This window comes from Ptychodera flava, chromosome 17, assembly GCF_041260155.1.
Source record: "Ptychodera flava strain L36383 chromosome 17, AS_Pfla_20210202, whole genome shotgun sequence".
NCBI classification, from domain to species: Eukaryota; Metazoa; Hemichordata; class Enteropneusta; family Ptychoderidae; genus Ptychodera; species Ptychodera flava.
Window position 1 is genome coordinate 28376898 of NC_091944.1, and position 24485 is coordinate 28401382.

The following is a 24485-nucleotide window of genomic DNA, read 5'->3' on the forward strand; positions in this document are numbered from 1 at the left end:
GAAATGAAAGCCACAAAACTTTATCCAATCTTACACTTAATACAATCTCATTGAAGGGAGTATATCTTTATTGTCGTTTACTACCCGCGTCGGTTTTCGTCAGTTTCCTAAAGTATGAACTTTTACAGCGTCGAAAGTTAAAAAGTAGGATTCAGACCTAGAATATGCTCACTTTTACAAGAATGCGCTTTGGGGGACAGATATGGACTCTCAAACTTTTACAATATTCTTTTAGCTTACCACTTATGGGGGCTCATTTTGAAGCTTATGGAGTAAATTAAGTTTCCACTGGCGTAGTTTTGTTAAAATCGGGAATTTTATTTCCCCCTACAGTGATAACTCAGGGATGGCGGCCATTTTTGAATTTCAAATATCTTCAAATATCGAGTAATTTGTTTCTCTAGAACCAAAATTTGCACGGTGACCCCCGATTTTATTCTTGATTTTGAAAGAGAATGATTGAAAGTTTCCTTTAGGAACGTTTGAGAAAAAGTTTAGATTTTTCATTTTCGAGGCGCGAACTACCGATACGTTTACTGCCACAGGCAATGGTGAGTTTTATCTAGATAGGTTTTAGCGTTGTTGGGCAGATGGTTGGATTATGGGCTGCGTTTCGGTCGTATTTTCTTTTGTCTCTGGATTCACATCACTTCAGGAAATTTGCCGAACTCAGAGATTACCAAAGTATCAGTAGGCGATAACAGCTAGGGAACAAAAACGAATGTGAATACGCTTATGGTTGCATGTAGATCTAGATATCGATGATCATTGGGAGGCGCTCCGAATGTGCTGCGGCTTTTTAATGTAAAAATGTTTTTGTCTGAAAGTAGAATTTATAAATACATACTAGTAATACCACATTGTGCCTGCCAGCAAAATTAATAAATCAGGACACTTCTCAATATTCCGACCTAACCCAATGATATCGCGCAAATAACCTGAAAATGAATATACCGGTACAGGCAGCAAATGACATTTTTATGTGGGCTAGTGACAGCGCATGCGCTCTCGGTAGCATGGATTATGAGACAGCGCAGCGCCTTTTCATGTCACGTCGGATGATTTTATTAATTTGAGTGCTTCCAAGACATTTTGTATTATGAGTCTGATGCTCAGTTCATCATGACGGCAGGCCTTATAAGTTGACGACATTTCGAACCCAACATGAACATAGGGGTCAGATTAACTTTTACGGTTCCTGAAAACGACGTCGACCGTTTATATATCACTCAAATTTTATAATCAATGCAGCAATATTAAAATGTCGTTCATGAAATACTCGATTTTTCAACGACAAAGTCCCTGCTTTAACGCTATTTTTGAATACTGATATTGCAAGTATTTAAAATCACGCATAATAAACTTTGATGTTATTGTTGATATTGATTTCATATATGTATGTATGTAAGCTTATGTATGTATGTATGTATGTATGTATGTACGTATGTATGTATGTATGTATGTATGTATGTATGTATGTATGTATGTATGTATGTATGTATGTATTTATGTATGTATGTATGTATGTATGTGTGTATGTATCTATGTATCTATGTATGTATCTATGTATGTATCTATGTATGTATCTATGTATGCATGTAGTGTGCATGTATGTAGTGTGTATGCATGTATGTACGTACCTACATACATACATACATACGTACGTGTGTGTGTGTATGCATGTATGTATTTATGTACGTATATATGACTAAAATATTCTGCCGTCAATTATTTCTCTTTTCTTCGCGCTGCGCAGTTAACCGTAGAATTCATCCTGTACAGTGCGAAATATTCAAGTCACGGTACAGTCTTGTCGACATTCTTGCTAGGGGGCATGCGCATTTCCTTCTCGGCCATCTCTTGGTAATTGGTAATCTGTGAAACGTTCTCTCTTTTCAGTACACGTCGCAGACAAATAACTCAATCATGTGGTGTATTCCTTCTCTGAAACCTTTTAATAGCTTACTTGATCACACGGTTTGTTAAATGTTTACATAAGCATAGACAGGGCGGGTCGCAATAGAGAGAGAGAGAGAGAGAGAGAGAGAGAGAGAGAGAGAGAGAGAGAGAGAGAGTGTGTGTGTGTGTGTGTGCTTGGGCGATGTCTAGCAAGGAAAAGTGACATATTTCGTATCCGGAAGAAATTGACAAAAAGCCTTTTCTGTCAACTTTGTACATTGTATCAAACATGTTACTAAAAACATAAATGACTGGTTCTAAGGTTCATGCAATCCGTGTGATCGATGACCTTATGCCGTTATTTAGTACCACTGAAGTCACAAATGTAAGATGTAATATAAATGGTTTAGTAAGTTTTGGCCGAAAGTCGCTTCTTACAAGTTTTCGGTAAGCAGTTTTTTTTTTATCTCGAACATATCGACTGACAGAGGACACGGCTGTGTACTCTCGGACGGCGTGTCACTCGTCAATCTTGGCATCTCATTTCTTTCGGTGTTTAAAATATACGACGGTCAGGAATTGGATTGTACCACAAGCGTGTCCAAAAATTCATGCTGTTTCAGTTGTGTGCGCGAACACAGTTTGTTACCTACAGGACGCCCCCTGGTGTTCAATTTCGCAGTGTTGCCGACAAAACTGTGTAGATATATACATTAAAATGCAAATAGCCGACAAATCAACAATAGTAATCAAAATCAACATTCCGCGACCCAAAAGTTATAGCACGTTGTGCAAAAGGAGATACGGAGTCGGAATTTTTTATCTGAAGACATGAAGGAAAGGAGATGCTATTCGCGGTTGTTTGGAGGAGCTGTCGAAGACATTAGAAAATTGAAGGAAAGATCGAGAGAAGTGAGATTATTTTATCTCTGAAGCAAGTCATTTTACAACATTGAACAAAGTTAAAATCTTGATTTCATAGCTAATAAAAGTTTAAATCAAGGAAATTTGGTCAGTACATATAATGGGATGTGATTAACGCAGTAGCTGATGCTGTACCTTGCTCTTTGACAGCTTATAAATCTATTTTCCAAAATTTCAAATTTTGTTTACCTCTTATCACGCCTGAGTTATTATTTTTTGCGAAGGTTTCACCGGTGCAATAGCGCCCTCAAGGTGATGCGTCTGTTATATTTCTGTGTCTTTCACCCATCAACGATAAGACTCAATACTTCCAAAAAATCATCAGGCTACACCTTGTTCATTTTTGGTGTTTTTCACAGCTGCACGTCACCCCTTGATCCACTCAGTGAAAATGATACTGCCTTAACTTTTTGTCAGATAGCTCATTTACGATGGCTGGCATGAATACATATGCACATGAGCTGATTTCGCCACCCCCTCCAGAATTGGTCTCATCTTTTCAGCAACTTTCGTGTCCAATACTCTTTTCCCTCAATTAGATCCGCAAAACGTCGCTAGCTGCCGTATATTTTTAGGAAAGGGGACTTAACACGCCTGCATAGCTTTCGACCGACTGCCTTAAAGAAATAAGGCAGTATTGCAGGGAAAGAGCTTACTGCAGTGACCACCGACCCGTTAATCTTTAGGCGGCAATTTGAAGGCACTCAGTACACACATTGACGTCACGATAATGCACCACTTTGACATTTTAAACAGTAAATTGGCATCCGGGTTCAATTTGCCCAGCTTCTATGCTAAAAAGAGGTTCTTTCATTTCGCATTAAGTCGGACAAGCCGACTGTTGTTCACATGCAGACGCAATAAAGCGCGTGACCTCGGAAGCCGGTTAGTCCGTGTTCGCTGTTCCGCGTGAAGCTGTTTAAGTTCTGAACATGTTGATGCAGTGAAGCATGGGATATTCATATAGACAGATTGTTATGTCATTCACAGATTATCTGGATAAAGTTTTAAAAGTTACTGCATGACGCAAGATTATAGCCATCAAAAAGACGCCATGTTTAATGTATTATGACGGTCACGTAACATTATTTTTCAGTGCCGACAATTTAAGGACAGTATATGGGATTATTACATTTAGGCAATAAACCACCCCAGCGACAGGTATACCAGGAGATTCTTACCAGTTCATGATGCATATCCGCGCTATACAGGGTGCAATATTTAGTGCCCTTGTCAAAACCGAGTGGTATACCCATTGCTGATGCGGTTCGTTGCTATTATATCATTACAGTATGTTAAAATTCTGGCGTTAAACGCCAAAAAAGGAATTTTCTATCGTAGAGTTCGTGCGTCTTCCGACTGTGCCATATTGCGAATGTTGCACGGTTATTTTCACATCTCGACCAATCAGATGGCTGTATTTGCGCCATCAAGGTACAGTTATGATATATGCATTGCATTTCATTACTGTAGCCTATCTGTTCACTTGCTGCGTACTTTAGGGAGAAGAAGATACAATCGTTTTCTAGAACAAAATAATTCAAATATCAAAGTTTCGATTTCTTTGATTAAAAATAAAATCGGCCATCGATTGTTTTTGTCTGTCTGTCTGTCGTGCCCAGACTGGTCCACGTCGCTTGGCTTTTCTAGGCAGCAGTTACTGGCTGGCCAAGTGGGCCATCGCTGCGATCCACGCAACAGCCCGCCAGAGTAACGCGACGGTCTGCTGTAGTTTATTCCTTCAATTTACTCTATTTTGATATCTATCTGCCCACAGACTTGGGGCAAGTCTACAGCATGCCCTTCATCGCTAACAATGTCTCCATCGTTGAGGCCAACTGAAATATACATTAAACATTACCACTGACAAAGGTTTAAGTCAATTATGACACACAGCGAACTCCAAGGACGATCACAGTGTACTCCGCGGGCGAACACTGTGTAATTCATTTCCCAGGTGACAGCATTGAAATATCGATAATGACACTTCTTTTTAATCAAAATACGGGGAAATTCTGAGCTGACACAGTAAACAAGGTCTGCCTTCTTGTATCGTGTCAACTGCCGCATCCAATGAAAACCATTGCTAGCAGTTTTTTTATCTCATATGATCGCAAGCATAGCATTTGACTCCAATTGGTGTAGATACTTTGATGGGTTATATGGTAGTTAGGGATATTTAGCACGCTGCCTGGTAATGTCGTGTCGTGTCATCACCTACTTCCTCCAGATTTTCGTGCTTATTTTTATTTCCTCACTGAAGTGCCGAAAAAAGTCAGATCACAGAAAGGCCGAACAAAAAAAAAATTGTGCTGTTCCAATAACCCGACCTATCCTATTTTTACCTGACACCCTAAACTTTTAAGAGCTACGTAAACACGGAAGTAAAATCAGAAAGATAAACACCGTAAAATCACGCGTTAGTTACTTGGCATTTGATTTTTGCTGTGAACGAGGATGTCATTTATGTTTTTTCCCTTTTATATGTATGATACATTTTTCTGGAAATGTTGTGGCCAGTGTTTGACCGTCCTGAACCCCTAAAAATGCATATTTAAAATAAAAATATATTTTGGAAAACAAATTCCTACCGACATACCTACCCTATTTTTGAAAGCCATGTCATCGGAACAGCACAATTTATTGTTTTGGCCTTATCTCTGACTATATCGTTCTTCTCAAACGTTAAAGCGGGCACAATCTCTCAATGAACAAATGCTCCTTATGGGAAGAACTTATTGCTATCTCGGCCGCTCATCATTTTACCAAGAAAATCATTATAATTTTCGACGTTCTTTCCTAAAAGAAAATCAGGGCATCATTCTTGGTGACACACGCCACATGATGCTTATTTTTCTTCGTTCTAAGTGTGAAAATATGTTCTACAGGGCTTCATAGGTGACGTGACCTCTTGAATAATACTGACAGCACTAGCTTCAATCTGTACCTGGTGGCCTCTCTTATATGTGATGCATACACAGTTCATCTGCGTACGATGTGGTCGTGATTGTGTTCAACGGTGAATGAACCTTCAATTCTACCTTTTCCTCCTTTTCAGTGCACATCGGAGAGTGTGGGTACAATACGGCTAAAGTGGAAGAGATAGACGCAGCGGCAGGGACGGTCACGGTCAAAATTAACCAGAATCAAGGTTCGCATGCAAACTGTACTGTAACTCTGAGCGCGCCGACGGGGAAACGGATTTCGTTCGTCTTCAGAGACCAGGCGTTCTACTTTCCGGTGCCCAACGACGACTGCGGCCATGGATCGCTGGTTTTGCACGATCCCGACACGGGGAAGAAACTGACGACGCCTACAAAGTTGTGTGGGATTGTTAGGAGAAACGAACCGGCTGACTGGATGAAGCCATATTACACGGAAAGTAACGCTTTGGAACTGATAATTAGCTACAACGTTTTACAGGGAAGCATTAATTTCGTCCTCAAATATGCCATTTTCAGCACAGAGCAGAAAGGTCAGTAGAGTTTCTACCCACAGTCCCTTCAGGGACTGTGGTCTACTATTAAGTATACACCTTGCAGGGTTTATTGTACAACGCCCTCACACGTGTAACCTCCATAAATGTAATTCTCTCCGTAAATGTAACATTGACCATATTTGTAATAAAGTGCGCCAATAAACGTAATGTCGCAAATATGAAAACAATCAATCATAAATGGAATAAAAACAACCACAATTGTAATAATGGTAACCATAAATGCAATAAACGAAACACCAATGTAATACTTGTCAACCACAATTGTAATAATTCTATAATGTCATTGCAATTGAAGAATTAGCCCTTCATAATTATCTTAGTTGTTTGCGTTTAGTGTATTTAGTGTGTTTTGAAAGTGTATTTTACGTTTCGCTGTTTTGTATGTAGAAGTGATTAACCACTGCAAGACATAGCTGTATCTGTGTGTCAATGCAATCTCTTCTCCAAAGTTAAGCCAGTGTGACACTAGGATCCTTTAACGCTATGTGTCGAAAGTTTGCCATACTTTCTTCATTAGTCGCCTCAAATGCATCTTCAGTGGCTAAATTGTGTAGAATAATTGATAGATTGTATGTTACTATGTTGTCCCACTTGAAGTTTGTTCTTTCACCGGGAAAGCTAATATGTCTAATTTTGTTCTACTGTGCTCCAGGTAGTGTTAGTATTATGCTTACTAGATTGAAATATAGATATGGTTAATTTGTTTATTACATTTGTGGTTCCGTGTTGTTATATTAATGATTGACTTTTTTTATTACATTTGTGGTTGATTTTATTACAATTGTGGTTAATATTAAATTTATGGAGATTATTATATTTATTGAGGTTATAACACGGATGTGCCTGCCAAATGTACGTATTTTACTATAGGCGCATGCGCCCTTGGGTGGGTGAGCCTCTAGTTTATTTGCTCGCAGTTGTTTTCTTGTTATTACGATGTATTTATCCAGCCATTTGAGTAAACAGATCATTTTTAATTAAGGCAGAATGCGCCTCGGGGACAGATATTTGGACCCTGAAACTTTCACAATTCATTTCTGATCTACCTCTTGTGGGGGTTCATTTTAAAGCTCTTGGTGTAAGGAAATTTTTTACCGTCTTAGTTTTTCGAAAGTTGAAAATTTTATTTTCTCCATAGAGCTAACACAGGGATGGCGGCCATTTTGAATTGCAAATATCGATAAATCTTGAGTAATTTGTGTCTTTAGTACCAAAATTTGCACGGTGAGCCCCGATTGTTATTATTGATTTTTAAAGAAAATTGCCGAAAGATTCCTTGAGGATAGTTTGAGCTAAAGTTTAAATCTTTCACTTTCGAGGCCTATACTACCGTAACAGTGTTTATAAATTATTCATGCCAGTTCTAGCCCCAGAAATTTCATTCTGTATATCATCGTTGTAATTTTCATCCACAAGTGATTTGACGATATTTTTCATTTTTTTTCAGACGACGATTGTTTTCTGTGTCAGGGAGATCAGAATGTTGACCTTCCAATGTGCATTGATAACAGGCTGAAATGCGATAAGGTACAAAATTGTATCGGAGGATCGGACGAAGATTATAGATACACACGAGGTGAGTTTTCTGCCAATCCATAGGTAAGCTTCCTAGTCGTGTCATTTTTTCGAGGTTGCGATAACGATGACAAGTTGCCCCGGCGGGAGGGGGGTTACTCCTATATAAAACACGATTGGAACTATTTTGGGATAATTGGATTTTCATATTTTTCAAATTTCTCAAAAGTGTTAAGTGCCGTATAGCTGAATGTTGCAATATTGCAAATTACTCATAAAAACAAGTGTGTAATGTAAAAAGGAAAGCAGACGAGATTACATTTGTAGATTAAATCCACATTACTTCATTAACCAATTATCCCAAATTAGTTCCAATCGTGTTGTTCTGGTACATGTCGTCTAAATGGGTAATTTTTTTTACGAAAACAACCCTGCACACGTGTCGGCTTTTCAGCCCTCCAGCAGAAGATGTATTTATTTGTGTCATTTTAACCAATTTTTCTGTATGTATACACAGCCTCCTGTTGTACGCCCTATACCATATCGAAATGCCTTGTGTTCTACTTGCCATTACAGCCTCTATAGCATGTATGTAATGTCCCGGATGTTATCGCCGACAGGCGCAGTAAAGTCCGTACTAAGATGACATTAACATTACGTGTTGTGTTTAGGCAGATAATACTTTGTATTTAAAACATGCTTTAAGGCGAAGAAGGAAAACAATTGAAAAGTTGAAAGTGACAGCTGCTGCCCCTGTAAGGTAGTATGTGCCTCGAAACTGAAAGACTTAAACTTTTTGTCAAAACTGTCCTTCTTAAAACTTTCAACCACCCTGTTACCAAATCAAGAATACAAATCAGTGGTCACCGCGTAAATTTTGGTTCTACAGAAAGAAATTACATAAACCAATATTTGAAATTCAAAATGGACGCGAGGCGCATTCTACCGTTTATTAGCACGGTGGGAATGTGATATCAACATTTGATGGTGTATAACTATTGTGCTAGTACTTCTATGCTCCATATGACGTCATAGGGGTAGTTGCTAGGTGGTTACAGAAATTGGACAACCCTCTGAAAGATCGTACCGGCGTCCACGTGTATCTGTTACTGTGCGAAATCGATGGGTCAGACAAAACATATAATTTTAATATTTTATGTTAATATATGATTATGTTAATATTTCAATTTTCATTCCTGGAACCTAGACACGCAGTGTCCCTTTCTGTGTTCCGGGGTCAGGGGAGACGAGGTCAGAGGCGAAGAAGTTTGTGACGGCAAACCTTCGTGTTATGGCGGAACTGACGAATCAGATGAAGTGTGCGGTGTCCGTAAGTAACCGTTAAAACGGATCGGAAACTGATAATTAATTCGTGACTGAAGGAACAGTTACGAGGGAATTGAAAACGTGTCATTATCATCCTGATATCTGATTTTTAATTCAAAGCTAATTTTTGTTGTGTGAGGACAGCATAGTGTGATAAAAGTTCTAATGTGATCGAACAGCAGTCAATAACGGCAGATGTTCCCAATGAATGATAATGTTCCGTGCGATAGAGGGCGCCCTTGAGCAGTCGTAAGCGGCAGTTGAAACGGGCATGCGTCAACTCATGACACAATACCTGTCTCAGGGTTTAAAAAGGGAGAAAAATTATTGTAATCGTTGTTTTCACTACAAAATAAGTATGCCGTTTCCAGGAATAACGTAGCGGCCATGGTTTGATCTGCCATTTTGCCTTATGTTGACTTTTGACCAAGGAAAATTTGAAAAAGTGAACTTTTGATCCCTGTTTTTGCGTTTGGCACGACTTAAGAATATAAATGAGAACTTCGAACCATCATGTTGCAGAAAATGAGGAGTTTTGAAATAAACTAGGCCAAAAATGTAGACTTTGGGCTCTCTACGGCCATTTATTAACAAACTATTGTAGGGTTTGAGCATTGTAGTTACACGTCTCTGGGTACATCTTTACCCAATTCAGTCCCGAGTGCCGGGGACCGGAGTCCCGGGAGTAACCTTTGACGTTCCTATCTCAGTTTCGGGGAAAGGAACGTCGCAATTTGTATTCATAAGATTGTATGATAAACCCGTGTGTGTGCTTTTTTCATCAGGAAAGTCCAAGCCATTCAGCACCCTGAGCGTGGTGGATATAGTGGTCAGCGTTTTCTGCGCCGTCATTCTCATCATCTTGAGTGTCGTCTGTTTGTATTGTTATTGTTGCCCGCCCCCACCGAGGAGATACAGAAAGGCTTACAAGAGGGCCAAGAAGGAAGCGGCGAGGGCGCGCGCACAAGCCGCGATAGATGGTCAACCAGCCCGCAACGCGCAGCCGGTGTAATTCATCGTTTATAACTTGAATTTGAGGACAGCGCAAAGACGCTACCATGGAAACAATAGACAGAGTACCACTGACAATGTCAAACGTTTCCCACTGTTAATGACCGTACATAAATATATGCAGACAACACCCTCAACGTGGTTCGGGACCAACAAATTTCGACACGTTACCCCAACCTGAGTTTTAACATGAAGGAACTCACCTGGGTACAAAAGTCAACAACCAATCAAGACACATAACTTTGTTTTGGACATCATTGGTTGTTACTGTCACGTGGTCATCCAACTTGTGATATCTTCATCCAATCGTATGCGATCTTCATTCAGACAGTTGATCTGCTGCTGTGTGATCTGCATTCAAATGAGTAATGCTGAGGAAGTATAAGGTTTTCACAAGAGCGACTTTGTGTCTTTGTTTACAACATAGTTGCCAGAAGTCACGTGACGTGCCTCTCAGTTAGTCGGAGGTTACCGAAATGCATCATTCCGAAAGTTGTGGCGAAAATCTAACTCCTTGAAAACTCGCCTGACCATTTGACTTCTGGATTGTATCGCCGATGGCTCAGATTTAACACTATACGTGTGATGTTTAAGTACCCAAGTCTTCTATTCGCTAATATATGGTAATTATGTCCAATCATAAAGAGGGGAAGAACCAGGAATGTATTACCAGATTATGGACGAGAGAAACAACTACATTTATGCATAGACCCTAGTTTCTGTAGGGTCTATGATTTATGCTGCCATTGGGATTGCCGATCGGATCCAAAGAATCCCGACTCAGATATTGAACTCGACAAATGCGTTCTTCGTCGAATAGGGAAGACAGCGAATAAGCGAACCACTGTATGACGAAAGACCCTCTACCGCTCCCTACTCTTTCCTTTCATATGTCTGGGACCAAACACCTCTGCCATGCCATGAAACGGCGAACTCAATTTAATTTCAGTTGTTTTATTAATATTGCCGTAGAGGTCGCAATTCATATCGCAGAACATATGACACGTGTGAAAGTTTGATTGTCGTATATATTGGAGTTATTACCGTTTCATTTGTTATTATCGTTCAACACTGTTTTAATTATGTACGACAGGTGTTACTTGCCGTGATGATGTCAAACGAGACCTCATTTCGTTGCTCACCTGTCGTCAAGTCTCGTTCTCCATTGGCTCTGAGGACGAATACGCAGTCTACGAATATGCACGTAGACAAACGAAACAGGCAAATGCCTTTTTACAGCAACTTTAGTGTTTAAACTGTAGATACTATTAACTGCGTTACCTCAATAATTGATGGATCAACTTTTGATCAAAAGTTACACTAGATAGATGGATCGGTTCTTTTGGTGCTTGATTCGTTCGTTTGATAAATTTCCCGCCATGACTGAGATCGAGGCTGATATTCATAATCACGTGCGTTCTTTTACTTCGGCACGATTTTACTTAGGTGTTAGATTTAGACACGGTTTTGTGGAGGGACCGTGATTTAGAGAAACCTGAAAGGTTGTATTTCTCTTTGTCATACTTATAGAAAGATTAGTCGAGAATTACATGAAGCGGGGTTATGTCGGGAAAGAAAAGTCAATATGGCGCCAACATGGAAGAACATTTAAAGATATATACATGCAAGTTCACGTTCGATCTGAGTACTATTTAATGTATGTGAACCATCCGTTGCTAAGACCCCCAACGCTTAAAAACATCCATGGCGTAATTTGAGTGAGGGGATTCAAGTAAATAAATTTTTCTTGTAATATGAAATGAAAAATGTTTCCCAAGTCTACAAGAACCCACCGCCCCATTCGAATATAACTACTTTACCCGCGTAAAAGTGTGAATTCAACAACATAGTTTGAACTTTGAGTCTTGAACCTACAAAACGACTCCTAGGAATAATAAACTAAAACGATTCGTTGATCTGCAGGGAGGCTGATTGTACCCGTAATCGAAACGGCGGTTAATTGTTTGAGGAATTACTCGTGTATGACCATTGCCTTTGAAATAGTTGACTGTACTTTTTTTTTAAAAACCCAGATGTATTGTGCGATGTGAAATAGAAATAGTCGTCAGTTGTCATCATGTGTACTACTAAAGCGTGTAGCCATTTTGAAAATGTACTTCAAATGTCAGCAAATATCAATTTAAGATTTAGTCTTTGTACTTCTTTTATAATTCGCTTTGAAAGTTAGGTGTTCGGATGATATAAGCAAGAAAAGAATGATCTTTTCGCAAATTCCTGCATTCTACCAATAAATGCCGGTGTCTCGAGTGTGCGCGTCTCTGCGACATGACCACCGTGGCAGTCTCGGCACCAAGGTTCAAAAGCCAGAGTAAACCAAACAGAGATCAGTAAGACTTACCTCTTGGAGCAAAACAAGCATTGGCAACTACCCTTTTTGATAGCATCTTTGGCGCCATTGCATGTAAAACCTCGTTACGACAATGAATGTCGTGATTATCCTGCGCCATACCTCGAGTATTGCGCAATTGGTATATGCATTCACAGAATATCTAGGGTGTATGAGGTAATATAAGCCATGGTATAGTCAGTTGGTTTATGAACAAGACATGGTGATGGAATGTTCTCAGATCTATATGCAAACGAGGAAGGGAAGAACAAATTCGACAGACCAACCAGCTGACTTTCACAGGAAAAAAATACACGACTTCTATGCACTTTGTATCTTCCTTGCTTGAGTGAACTAATCCTGGCCAGAATTCCATACAAACAGCATGTAAAGTTGGGTAGAGACGCTTTGAATATAAATACTGGTAGGTTCAAAGTAATTGTTAGATGTATAATATTCCATTATTTATAGATCGTTGTAGTTATTTATTCCGTGACGCTGTACCAGACTCGTCATGCGCACGCGCGCCATGGCGAGTGCAAAGCGGTTAGCCATTAAAATGAAGACCTTGTTAAAATGTTTTTGTCATCTGTATAAGTTATTATGCTTCTCTCTCTCTCTCTCTCTCTCTCTCTCTCTCTCTCTCTCTCTCTCTCTCTCTCTCTCTCCAGCTTTCTATCTCTCTAGGCCTATCTGCCTTTCTCTCTGTCAGACTGCCTTTCAGTCCACCCGCCTGTCTATCTGTCTGTCTCTGTCTGTATGTATGCGTATAGTGTTGCAAACTATCGGCCACTGAAAAGCAGAACTTGTACAAGAACTCCCGAAGTGTATGTAATAAAATATAAAAAAGTCACCATAATGAAAAATTTAAACCAATTTCCAAAACAGATAGTCTAGGAGAATATGCGATTTCAAAAAAGATCTGACGTCATTAGGGGCATTAGATAACCACTGATAACACATAAACAGCAGATAGTCACGTGTCATCGCGTAATAGAAATTCAGAAATCGATTTCTCTCATACTTAATTAATGTGTCACTAGAGTGACAAAGTACCCGACACGAGATTAAAGCAAGCAAGAATGTTTGTTTAAAATTAGCCTGTCTATACTCCAATTAGTTGAAGCAGTCAAGCTACAAATGGTGTATTTTTGATGTGACATTCCCAATAAACATGATGTGGCAGTTATATGAACTGTACATGTAATTTTCCTTCAGAGTGCCAATGAAAATAAATGTTTTACCCGTCCATGTGTAATTAACCTCAGACTTCAGATTGCCGACCTCGTAAATTCTCGGCACTAAGACCACGCTGAAACTCGATTGACGAAACCGACACAGGCCAACAATGCGCCATTTTGTACTCACTAATTTGCCGGTAGCAGCACGCTTCGAGCGCGGAACAACTTTGACAGGGAGAGTGACAAAGAAATAAGACTTGCAATGGTTGATGTTCCTTTAAAACGATTCGACTGATTTATTAATGTGACAAATATGGTAAGAATTCAGGGTAGTAGCCAAACTACAAACTGCCGTTATCGATCGAAAGAAGTTTCGCACCGCCTATAACTTGCTGATATCTCCATACATGTTTAAAGTCTAGTGTTGTATGTTGTTAAAGTAGCCAGTAGCTGCAAGTGTTGTTGATTTTGTTTCATTGTACTGTATTTGTTTTCAGTGCCAGCAACCGTTTGTTGGTCTATTCCCCCAAAGAACATTGAGATACACAGTATTCAGCTTGTCAGCTCGGCCTATTCCTTTATAAACTACATAGTCATTGTTGACAAGTGAATTCAGATCCGGACTAGAATTCAAACGTAAAAAAACAGCAATGCCGTCTACATATGTACAGGCTGCGTTTGCAGACTAAATAGCACAGGCGTCTCTCCTTGCTTTGGAGAGAAGAACAAGAACTTGCAACTGGCATACAAAACAAAACTAGTGAAAATAATCGCCAAAAGTTACAGCGCCCTGGAAAAAGGCAACTAATATATTGAAACAAACAGTAGTACTCCTCTACCGAGCGTTTTCGCAACACGATTTCATGTCATCATGTTCCCGAAAATGTCATTATTGTATGTGATCGTTGTATCCTTGAACTAAAAAAATCCCATAAAAAGGCAAACTTTGAATGAATCTGTGGTCAATGTACTTGCCTTTTGTCAATGACATAGCGAACTCGTCTCCCACGCCGTCATGCTATTTTTTATTTATCGCAATATTTAGTTCTCTAGACTCTGTTTGTCTCTTTGTAGATGATTAAACTTCTTGACAACACATTTCACAGACTGTTTATCAGTTCTCTATGTTTACTTTGTGAAGTCAGGATCCTGCTCATTGCTCCGCAAGTTCCCCCAAACATCAACGATTCTCGTGGGGTCACGGGTCATCACGCGAACATCGCGCGCTATTTGGGCTATCGCATTTAAAATTGTGTGGTTTTACGTAATTTTGCAGTTACATCGGCTTGTATTATACTACTTTATTTATGGGTATACAGGGAGACGATGTCGGCCTCGTTCTGAATTATTCATGAACGCATTCGCAGGTCACATAAACGTTCTGTCATAAATTTCGCCGTTTCGACAGTGGCTATATATATTAAGGAAATTACAACCCGAGAAGTGACTCGTTTTAGGACAGGCCTACTTTACTCCCGGCTGTATTTCATTATTAACATAAATGACGTCTTAACAGACGTGTGTATGACATTTACAATGGGAACCAAGTGTATATCGACTTTCTGTGTTTGGAAAATATTCATAAATTTCAAATGAATTTTATCAATACTAAATTTCGGATGAAAGCATCGCATATGTTTTCATTATAAAAATACATCAATAGGATTTTAATAATATGATTCCTAGCCGACAGCCATCGCCTTATTGGTGTAACGAGGCGAAAATATAGCGCTCTCGCAGTCTGTTCAACGGAAAAGTCTTTAGATTATTCTCCCCGTGAATTCGTCGGTTGATACAAAATCAGCATTACTAATTTATTCACTGGAACAATATCGAGGTATCCAACCATCACACGGAGGAGCGGCACGTTTGTTGCCATATCAACAACATCGACGTTTATTCATCAAAAAAACGGAACAATTTCTATTCCCAGGTGACACTATGACATCGGTCAGCTGATGCTGACGGAATCTAAATAAGATTAGCTCGTAGTGTTATCGGCAGGCGGCAGGCATGACGGCCGATACGGGGATGTCGGCATGATTTCCTATTTATTATTGATCGGACGATAACAGATAGAAAATGAGATAGAAATTGCTTTACGTCACGGCTCATACCTGACAAAGTAACCTACATTGTATAGAAACAATTGGTAGGCAGCATTTGTACAATTTCTCGGAACAAAGTAATATACGTGTGAATTTCAAGGAAATCCTTCGCAAGTACGTTGTGTTCCGATGGATGAAAACATGTTGTGTTAAGCATCGTCGCCACCCTTTTTATCGTACTTGAGTGGAGACGGCCATATTTGAAAAGGGTAACCCGATTATTACGTAAACTAATATTTTTATAATAGTTCTAAGGTTAATACATGTGTACACATCCTTCAGTAAACACACTAAATATGAACTAATTTAGTTTGAAAGCAAAATCAAAAACACAATTCAAGAACGTTGCAGCTTACTAGGCCTTATCATTCGGTAAACATATAGGTAAAAAATCGCACTGTTTAAATGTATTTTGATTTATAAGGTTTATGGATTTGAAGTACGCGGGAAATTGAATTGAACCTAGTATTATTCTCTGTTCGACATGGTGTCGTGATCAACTCAAATTTGTGTTTGACGAAAATGGCGCTCAAAAGGTGGTCAGGCATGATGCGTGTGTTCATATCAGCGGCGATATTGAGACCTATCAGGACTTTATGAGTTACAGAAATTAAGAATATGCCGTTAGGATGATAACGATTAATAAAGTTTCTAATGACGACAGCAAGGAGAAAGCGATGAGCGAGGCGATAGTCAGTGATGTAATGACGCTGAATACTACGAGCATTTATCGTCTGCCCAGATGTCCGACTTGATACACGCCTTTTAGACCTAATTCTGATTTTTAGCGTGCAACTGTGGGTAATTTCGGTCAAACATATTGTGATGCATATGTTTGGAAAGAGTGAACCTTGTCTTTTCATGGCCGTCACGTTCAGTCAACGCGTCATCGAAGTCCATAAATCTTGATACATATATCTGCAAGATCACAAATTACAGCCTAGTAATGCTCGCTTTGTGAACATGTGAGCAGAAGATTTCTCTCGTCAATATAACCATAGCCGATAGATCACAATGACTAAATCCCACCAGGTGCACTCCAGCGCTGTTGAAGATAGATTCGGTATCTCAAATATTGGATAATTCGACAGGAGGTTGTCCGGGTTTTGAAAAAAAAATAGATATCTATGCCTCGGTTGCATTTGACCTATATGAGTCATACGTCTGAATCAATATGATTAATATTCATCAACGAAAACCTATCAACTCCTTAGTACCGTTTGAGGAGTGAATGCCTCGATTAGTTGTGTTAATAAAACAAACTACTGTTGGCTATTTTGTGAACATGAGGTATTCTCCTAGAGGCTTGAGTTAGGAATGCATCACAATGTATTGGGAGGGGTGGTCACATTAGGACATGCATTTTTCCTCCTTACAAAATTTGAAGGTAGACTGCACAATCCATTTTGTTTCAGAATTCAGTGAAATTTATTGATGTATTAAAAACGAACGGTTGAACAGCCTAGATATGAAGTAGTATGAAGCTTGGGGAGACACAAAAAAATCATAAAGAGCCGTACTGTATAATGATTCACATGTTTTTAAAAAAAGGCGATACACCCAAAAACCTTTCAGGACCCTCGAACGGCAAAATAACCGTCGCTTCCTATGAAAGAAAAATATTGCAACTACGATTTATCACACAATTCTCTAGCCGACAATCATGACGGGGACGGATCCGGATTTATTACCTCTATCGCTACTCCATATAATGTACGTGTTAACTTCGTCAATCCAATGTTAAATGTATTCCTTGCTGCAGTTAAGGTAGAATGCACCTCGGGGACAGATATTCGGACTCTCAAACTCATACAATATTTTTTTGTCAATTACAAAAGGGTGCTCATATTGAAGCTCATGAATTAATTATACAATTTTCACCAGCTTATTTTGGCAATCGAGAATTTAAGTTTTAACCATATAGTGAACAGAGGGGCGGCAGCCGTTTTGTAGAAGTTTGAGAAATTTTTGTCTATGGCACAAAGTTTTTTATGATTTATTTCGAAAGGAATTGTTTGAAGATTTCTCATAGAAAGTTTAAGAACTTATGACCTTTGACCCATTGTGCAATTTGAATCGTCCGCCATGGGACTCTGTTGACGAACTCTCCATGACGCGTGGCCATGCTTATCGCTTATTCGGCCAAAATAATCGATTTTTATCTTTTTTTACTTCAAATCTAAGACTTTACGCATCCATTAAAAGATAAATGACAGTTCCTAGGCTGTTCTCGAAATGCATATTTTGCGGCGTTACAAATAAACCCTGCAGATGGACGTGAAGGTGAGGACATATAATATCATCGGGTAATATTGTTATCAAGTCACAATTATGTCGGCGTCACTTCAGGTGCCTTGTGTGTTTTTATCATAGTCATTTACGTCAAACGCCTACATTTATGCCACTTCGATTGTGAGTACCGTAATAGCCATTTATTTTCGCTATCCGATTGGAAGAATGTATCCTAATTGTAATCATAACACTAGTTTAAGCCAACTCTAAATTGTAGTTCGAATAGCTCACTAAAACGGTCATTTTTATATGAAGTTGGAAATGATATTATTTTACGAAAGTAATTATTGCATTACCATTTTGTTATTTTTACCTCTTTAATGCTACCGGAGAAACAAAATCATCACTGAAGATGTGAAAATGGCAACTGTCATTTATCATTCAATTCTCGGGCGGATGATAATGGTGGCGGATTTTAGAACTGTAAAACTATTTTCCTTCCTTGAGTGACAATCAGCATTTCCTGTGTCAGAAGACAATACGAGGTGGTTTATCGAAAATAATTCGTGCAGAATAAAAGACTATTTACGTCAGTTTTATCGTCTATTTAGTAATACGGGGAATCTGACGTTTTGCATTACAAGACAAGTATACATAACGATCACCGAAGACGTAGAATTAATTTATGATTAAAGCTAAAGAGCTTCATTAAGAATTTATAATCCGTTGACAGTAGAATTAGTCAGGCAAGGAATTATCTCAAACCAGACACTGTCGCGTTAACTTTGTTATGTAACTTTCCGTCTTTACGATGAATTAGTTTAACCATATGTTTTGTCAGTCTCTACTCGTTTGCCAAGACGCTCTGTCGCACACTGAACAAGTTTTCAGAGTATTTTCTTTTTTCTGTTGTTTCTACAGTTCTTAGTAGCTTATTTTTCTGTAAAACCGAAAATTCTATTTTTGCCTATTGAGTTAACGCGGGCACGACGGCCATTTTGAATTTCAAATATCAGTAAATATTTGGTAATTTTATTTCTCTTGTAACGAATTTTGAACGGTGACCCCTCATTTTTCTTCTTGATCTGGTGATAAGAGAATGGTTGAAAGTTTCCTTGTGGAAAAAATTGAGCGGAAGTTGCAGTGTTTCAATTTCGAAGCGCGTACGACCTTAAGAGCATTTACATATAAAATGTTAACTTTCAAAACATAAGACATTGTGTATAATATGCATTGTTATATTGTTGACAAATAAATTCTAGTCCGGACGAATTTAGATATCAACAATAACGTGGGACATCGCACATATGAAGGCTGTGTTTACGAATTGAACATGATAAATTCGACGTAATTATAGTACTTCGTTAGAACTAGAGACTTCTTTACTAACAAAGAGGAGAAAATATGGGATCATGCATATAACCAAAGTGGTCTGATACAATACTGAGTGTATATGTTAGATTATTTTATTCAGCTGTTGCTGGATTAAGTACAATAGCCATGTGACACTATCAGTTATTATAAAATGGTTCACTGGGGTTGTTGACCCCTCGTAAGTTATTATGATGAATTATGATCTCACAGCGGCATATGTGTTGTCAGTTCATTTCACCGAAAAAGGTTGAACGTCCGTAAAACATGACTGCATTAAGGCAGTAAACGCGTCGAAACTGAAAAACTTACACTTTTGTTCAAACTTTCCGTAAGGACTCTTTAAACAATTCCCTGTCGAGAGCATGATTGAAATCATGGGTCATCGTGCAAAAATTGGTAATAAGAAAACAAATTAACAAGTATTTTTCGATATTTGAAATTCAAAATGGCCGCTATTCTTCTGTTAAGACCATGGGAAAGTAAAAGTTTCGATTTTCACAAATGTTAGCTGGTGAATACATGTACTTTATTTACTCCGTCAAATTCAACATGAACCCCGACAAGTGGTAGACTAAAAAACATTCAAGAAGTTTGAGAGTCTGAATAGCGTATGCCCGAGGCGCATTCTACCTTAATGTAATCGCAACAACTCACAGCATAGACAATGCGAGTATATTTCTCAACATGGCTTGTTACCATTGAACAGGTGTACTGGCGCGACTTCAAGTTTGCGAGGCATTCTTGGAAAATGTAGCCTTGTTGAAATTACATCGCATCTGCATCCGCCAAAAAAACGTCGGGTGAAAAGATGAGATATCAGTCGCTTTGCGCTGATTACATTCGTTGGCAACCTCTCTCCAAGGAATTCCATGTTAAACATCTCAAGGAAAGGAAAATGCCATTTTAAGAAGTGAGAAGTCATAAGCGATGACTCCATATCGATATCAAGAAATGATTAAGGTTTAAATTGCCACGGGGGTTTGGTATTTGAGCATTAAATTCACGGTCGGATGGTCATTTTAAACACATGTCAAAATTGAAGTGAAAATTGCAGACAGAGAAAATACACAAAAAATCATATATTGTTAAAATAAAATACTAGAACATTGAAATATTGTCACGAGAGCAGGCTTACCTAAGTATATGATTAAATATTCTGTCGGGCACGATGTAGTTATTGTAACGCGGCCATCTAACTATAACGGCGACGCATGACCTGGATTTGAGGCCAGTATTCACAAAATATCTCTATGTAGTTCAGAGAACCAATTGCATGCTCACATGAACGCACCTACTGCTATGTGTTCATGAACACATAAACGTAAGAGTGCTTGCATCCTCTGGGAATACGTTGAGTCACATTTTTCGGTTCAAACGTCATTTTTCAAATTAAAAGGGGGTTATTTTATCATCGACTTTTAAAAATGGAATGTTCATTGATCGGAACATTTGGTGAAATCGAGGGATGAATTTTCCTGGCTTAGCAGCATTTAATGAAGTCCTACAAACCCACGGCAACCAAGTATCCAGCTTTACACTGTGCTCTTTCAGAGAAATCGAGGCCTACAACAGTCTGGAAATAAGAGAAACCGAGGTAAAAGAAACCATAGAGGACCTTCCAACTAGGCAGTAAAAAGTACCTTGCATATTCTGCGTACTTTTGCAACATTTACTTATGAATGCCCGGAATCCAATTAAAAAATGAATACCCCACGGGCCCGAGTTATCTATCAGCTAATACTTTGAGTCATGGCTGACATCTTATCATTCAATATTTTTGTTTTAAGCGGAATTAAACTTGAAAGAACGCAGCTATTGGAAGTCCACTCATGGTTGACCCTCTGTCGCATCTGATACGTCGAATGCATTCATTAATTTACTCAATTAACTGATTTGTACAGATCGTAGCAGCCCACTGTCTTGGGTTTGTTTTTATCATCGTTTTCTGGGGATTTGTTTTTTATTTGTTGTTTGTCGCTTTAAATTGTTTTAATATATATATATATATATATATATATATATATATATATATATATATATATATATATATATATATATATATATATATATATATATATATATTAGCCTATGTAAATCTGAAGTCATTATTGATTGATATTAGGACAAAAGATGGTCAAATATTGCCATCAACTCTACTATGGTAATGTTGACATGGCAAAAACCATGTGTAGTTGGCAATCACCGGTTATGTCGGACAAGCTTGTTAATTTCAGTAAACACACGTTTGTTTAAAAACGTGTGTTTATTTCAGTAGGTTCTTCAGTCGAGAAATGATCAAGGCTAACTCAAACATATGACCGGAAAGGCTTAGATAATACTGATGAACTGAATTCTTAATTTTCCAATTACGTTAGCATCCTGTGAATTTTGCAAGATATGTAGACACCTTCGTTAATCTATGATAGTAGTCACGTGATTAACTTCGCAATCTGTCATGTGAGCACTAGATGTCGATATAATGATAGAACTTGGCGATGGGATCTGTTCACCTGTAACCGGTCGATTACGAATTGACTTTCATATTAAATGCATAAGGTGTGTCTATGATCAAGGGCGAACACAGAACTCAGTTGTTGAACGAACGGTTCAGAAAGTCTGAGTCAGCGCTACGCCAATGACTTCCACCTGATCAAAATTACCCTTTCATTTATGATTTGTCTCTGTGGAGCAAAGATGGGAAGTCGATCGCCTTTTAGACGCAGCCGCCTTTTCCGTCAGATTGAAGGCATACACCTACAGTCAACATATCATCTTGTCGTAAATTTCTGCCTGTGCCAACAGCTTTTGTCGCATCTTTTGACGGCAAAGCGGTTGACAATGCACAACACTGTAACGTTGGAATGACACCCGGACCCAAGCCTCAAGACACTGCATGGGGAAATTCTGAAAAGCCTCAAGAAAGTGCATGGTGAATTTTTTCAAATTATTATGAGGAAAGGCTAACAGAGTCTTGTAATTTAATCCAGTGTTGCGTTCTGACGTCGGCACGCAGGATGGTATATTGTACTCTAGTGAGAAACTATTTCCTCTTTTACCTGAAACAGTTTCAGCAATTACTCAGCTCCACCTACCTTTTATCATGGTAATTTATTACCGCTTAGCCCGATGGGAATTTATTTATGCGAAACCGGCATTGAGACGCACCCTAGAAATTCATAACATTAACTTTTATGCAAATTTGTTACTATTAGTTTCTCAGGTTAATTAAAAAGATGACGTCAATTACTGTAATAACTGACGTTGAACCAAACTATATTTTATTCAAAATGCATCTGAGTACAGCGTTTGTCCCCCTATATTTACTCTTTATGCATTTTATCACTCTCTTGTAACCACCTTGTCATTTTGCCTTTGCCGCCTCTATATTTTGGTCAAGGTCATTGAGGTTTTTCCTGATACAAAAACAGATGGATGGCATTTACACACAACTGCGGCCTTGTCATTGTAAAGAAGTGTACTACATGAGCTTCAAATACGACATAACATCAAGAATGAGATACATTTCATCGTCTAGTTACCATGGTGACCGTATCGCGGTGTTAAAGTCATGCAGCTATTGATCAACGCTTGTCAAAATAAAGGAGCGGCATTACTTGTAATGTATATCGACTTTCCGTTGAATATTCGTACTTCCCTGAACCTTAGTTAACAATCTTGACAAACTCTTCCTGTGAAAAGTTTTAGTCCAGCTGAACGGATCCTCCGTTTGGAAAATCAGGGCTAAAAACAAGAGTAAGGATGTCCGTTTTAGAGGGATACAGTCATCGGAACTGCGCAAAGGTCGTATGGGACCCATAAGACCGATGTAAACTCTCATCCAAGGTACGATCATGAAAGTTATACCATGTCTGTCATAATCTACATCGTATAATTTAAATGTTGCAGCTATGATATCGTGCACGTGCATTAGATATCGTGCACGAAATACATAATTTGTTAACAAGAAACTCGCACAGGTGAAGTTCCGTCGACTGTTTACCTTTAAAACTACCATAGCAACACAAAAATTATCGCTATTCTATTCTGATATGAACAACGTTGATCGATGCAAATACCAGCTACTTCCTACTTAATCCACTACACGATAATTTTATGACCTCTGCTACTTGTACATCTACAGTCACATCAAATTAAAGTGATCATCATGATCCATATCATAATCGGCATGATTATGATCAAGATTATCATAATCATGATCCATATCATGATCGGCATGATTATGTTTATGATCACGATCATCATGAAAATCATCATCATCTTCATTTCTATCATCATCATCATCATCATCATCATCATCATCATCATCATCTCTATTTTCATCATCTTCATTTCTATCATCATCATCATCATCATCATCATCATCATCATCATCATCATCATCATCATCACATCATCATCATCATCATCATCATCATCAAAAACATCATTCTAATATCATCGGCAAGATAACAATTATTGTGACTGAGGTTCTCTGTGTGTGACAGCTGTGCTAGGTATGTCATCGCGTCGTGCCAATGCCAGGCGGCAAGGTAAATCCCTTGACAATACATGTATTAATTTTCATTCGTCTAGAGGGCACTGCCTGACACAAATTCCGCTGACAAAAGAGAGAAAGAAACCATAATGCTTTTGTCACTCAATAAAAACCAGTTGCGTCGACGATACGGGACGTCCGGTCGAGCTTGGGACGCTCAGCAAAGCTAAACGCATCGGGTTGTGTCTGTCAGGATGTTTTGAGGTTTAAGCAGAATTGACTTGTTGAAGGTAGATCAAGGAATCTGCATTTTGACTTGATACCAGGGTTAAATTTAACCGCAAACTCAGACTGGATTCCACAAAACAGGTGGTGTTGGCACGACTGACGCAGCCTGGATACATCAAGTCGTGCGATGGGTTCGCTCAAGGATCTCCCAACAGTGCTATTGTACCTTGCGTGTACGTTTGTGACTGTCTCATTCGGCCAGACACAGTTGTATCACAAAGGTAGGTAACCTTTTACCGCGCTCACAGATACCTACAAAAATAGCAAAAATTCCGAACCGGCAGAG

At 38.8% G+C, this 24485-nt stretch overlaps 2 protein-coding genes across 2 annotated transcripts in view; both read left to right on the plus strand.

Annotated features, from left to right (window-relative positions):
• LOC139115977 (uncharacterized) overlaps positions 1-13100 on the plus strand; it is a 30306-nt gene extending 17206 nt beyond the window's left edge. Inside the window, exons 2-5 of the mRNA XM_070678455.1 lie at positions 5882-6298; positions 7770-7898; positions 9045-9167; positions 9949-13100. Of these exons, the coding sequence (XP_070534556.1) occupies positions 5882-6298; positions 7770-7898; positions 9045-9167; positions 9949-10175 (896 nt within the window). The 3' untranslated portion in view covers positions 10176-13100. The remainder of the gene's footprint in view (positions 1-5881; positions 6299-7769; positions 7899-9044; positions 9168-9948) is intronic.
• A 10924-nt stretch (positions 13101-24024) lies between these two features.
• The window catches only part of LOC139115978 (uncharacterized), a 30947-nt gene continuing 30486 nt past the window's right edge, over positions 24025-24485 (plus strand). Inside the window, exon 1 of the mRNA XM_070678456.1 lies at positions 24025-24420. Coding sequence (XP_070534557.1) covers positions 24327-24420 — 94 coding nt within the window. The 5' untranslated portion in view covers positions 24025-24326. The remainder of the gene's footprint in view (positions 24421-24485) is intronic.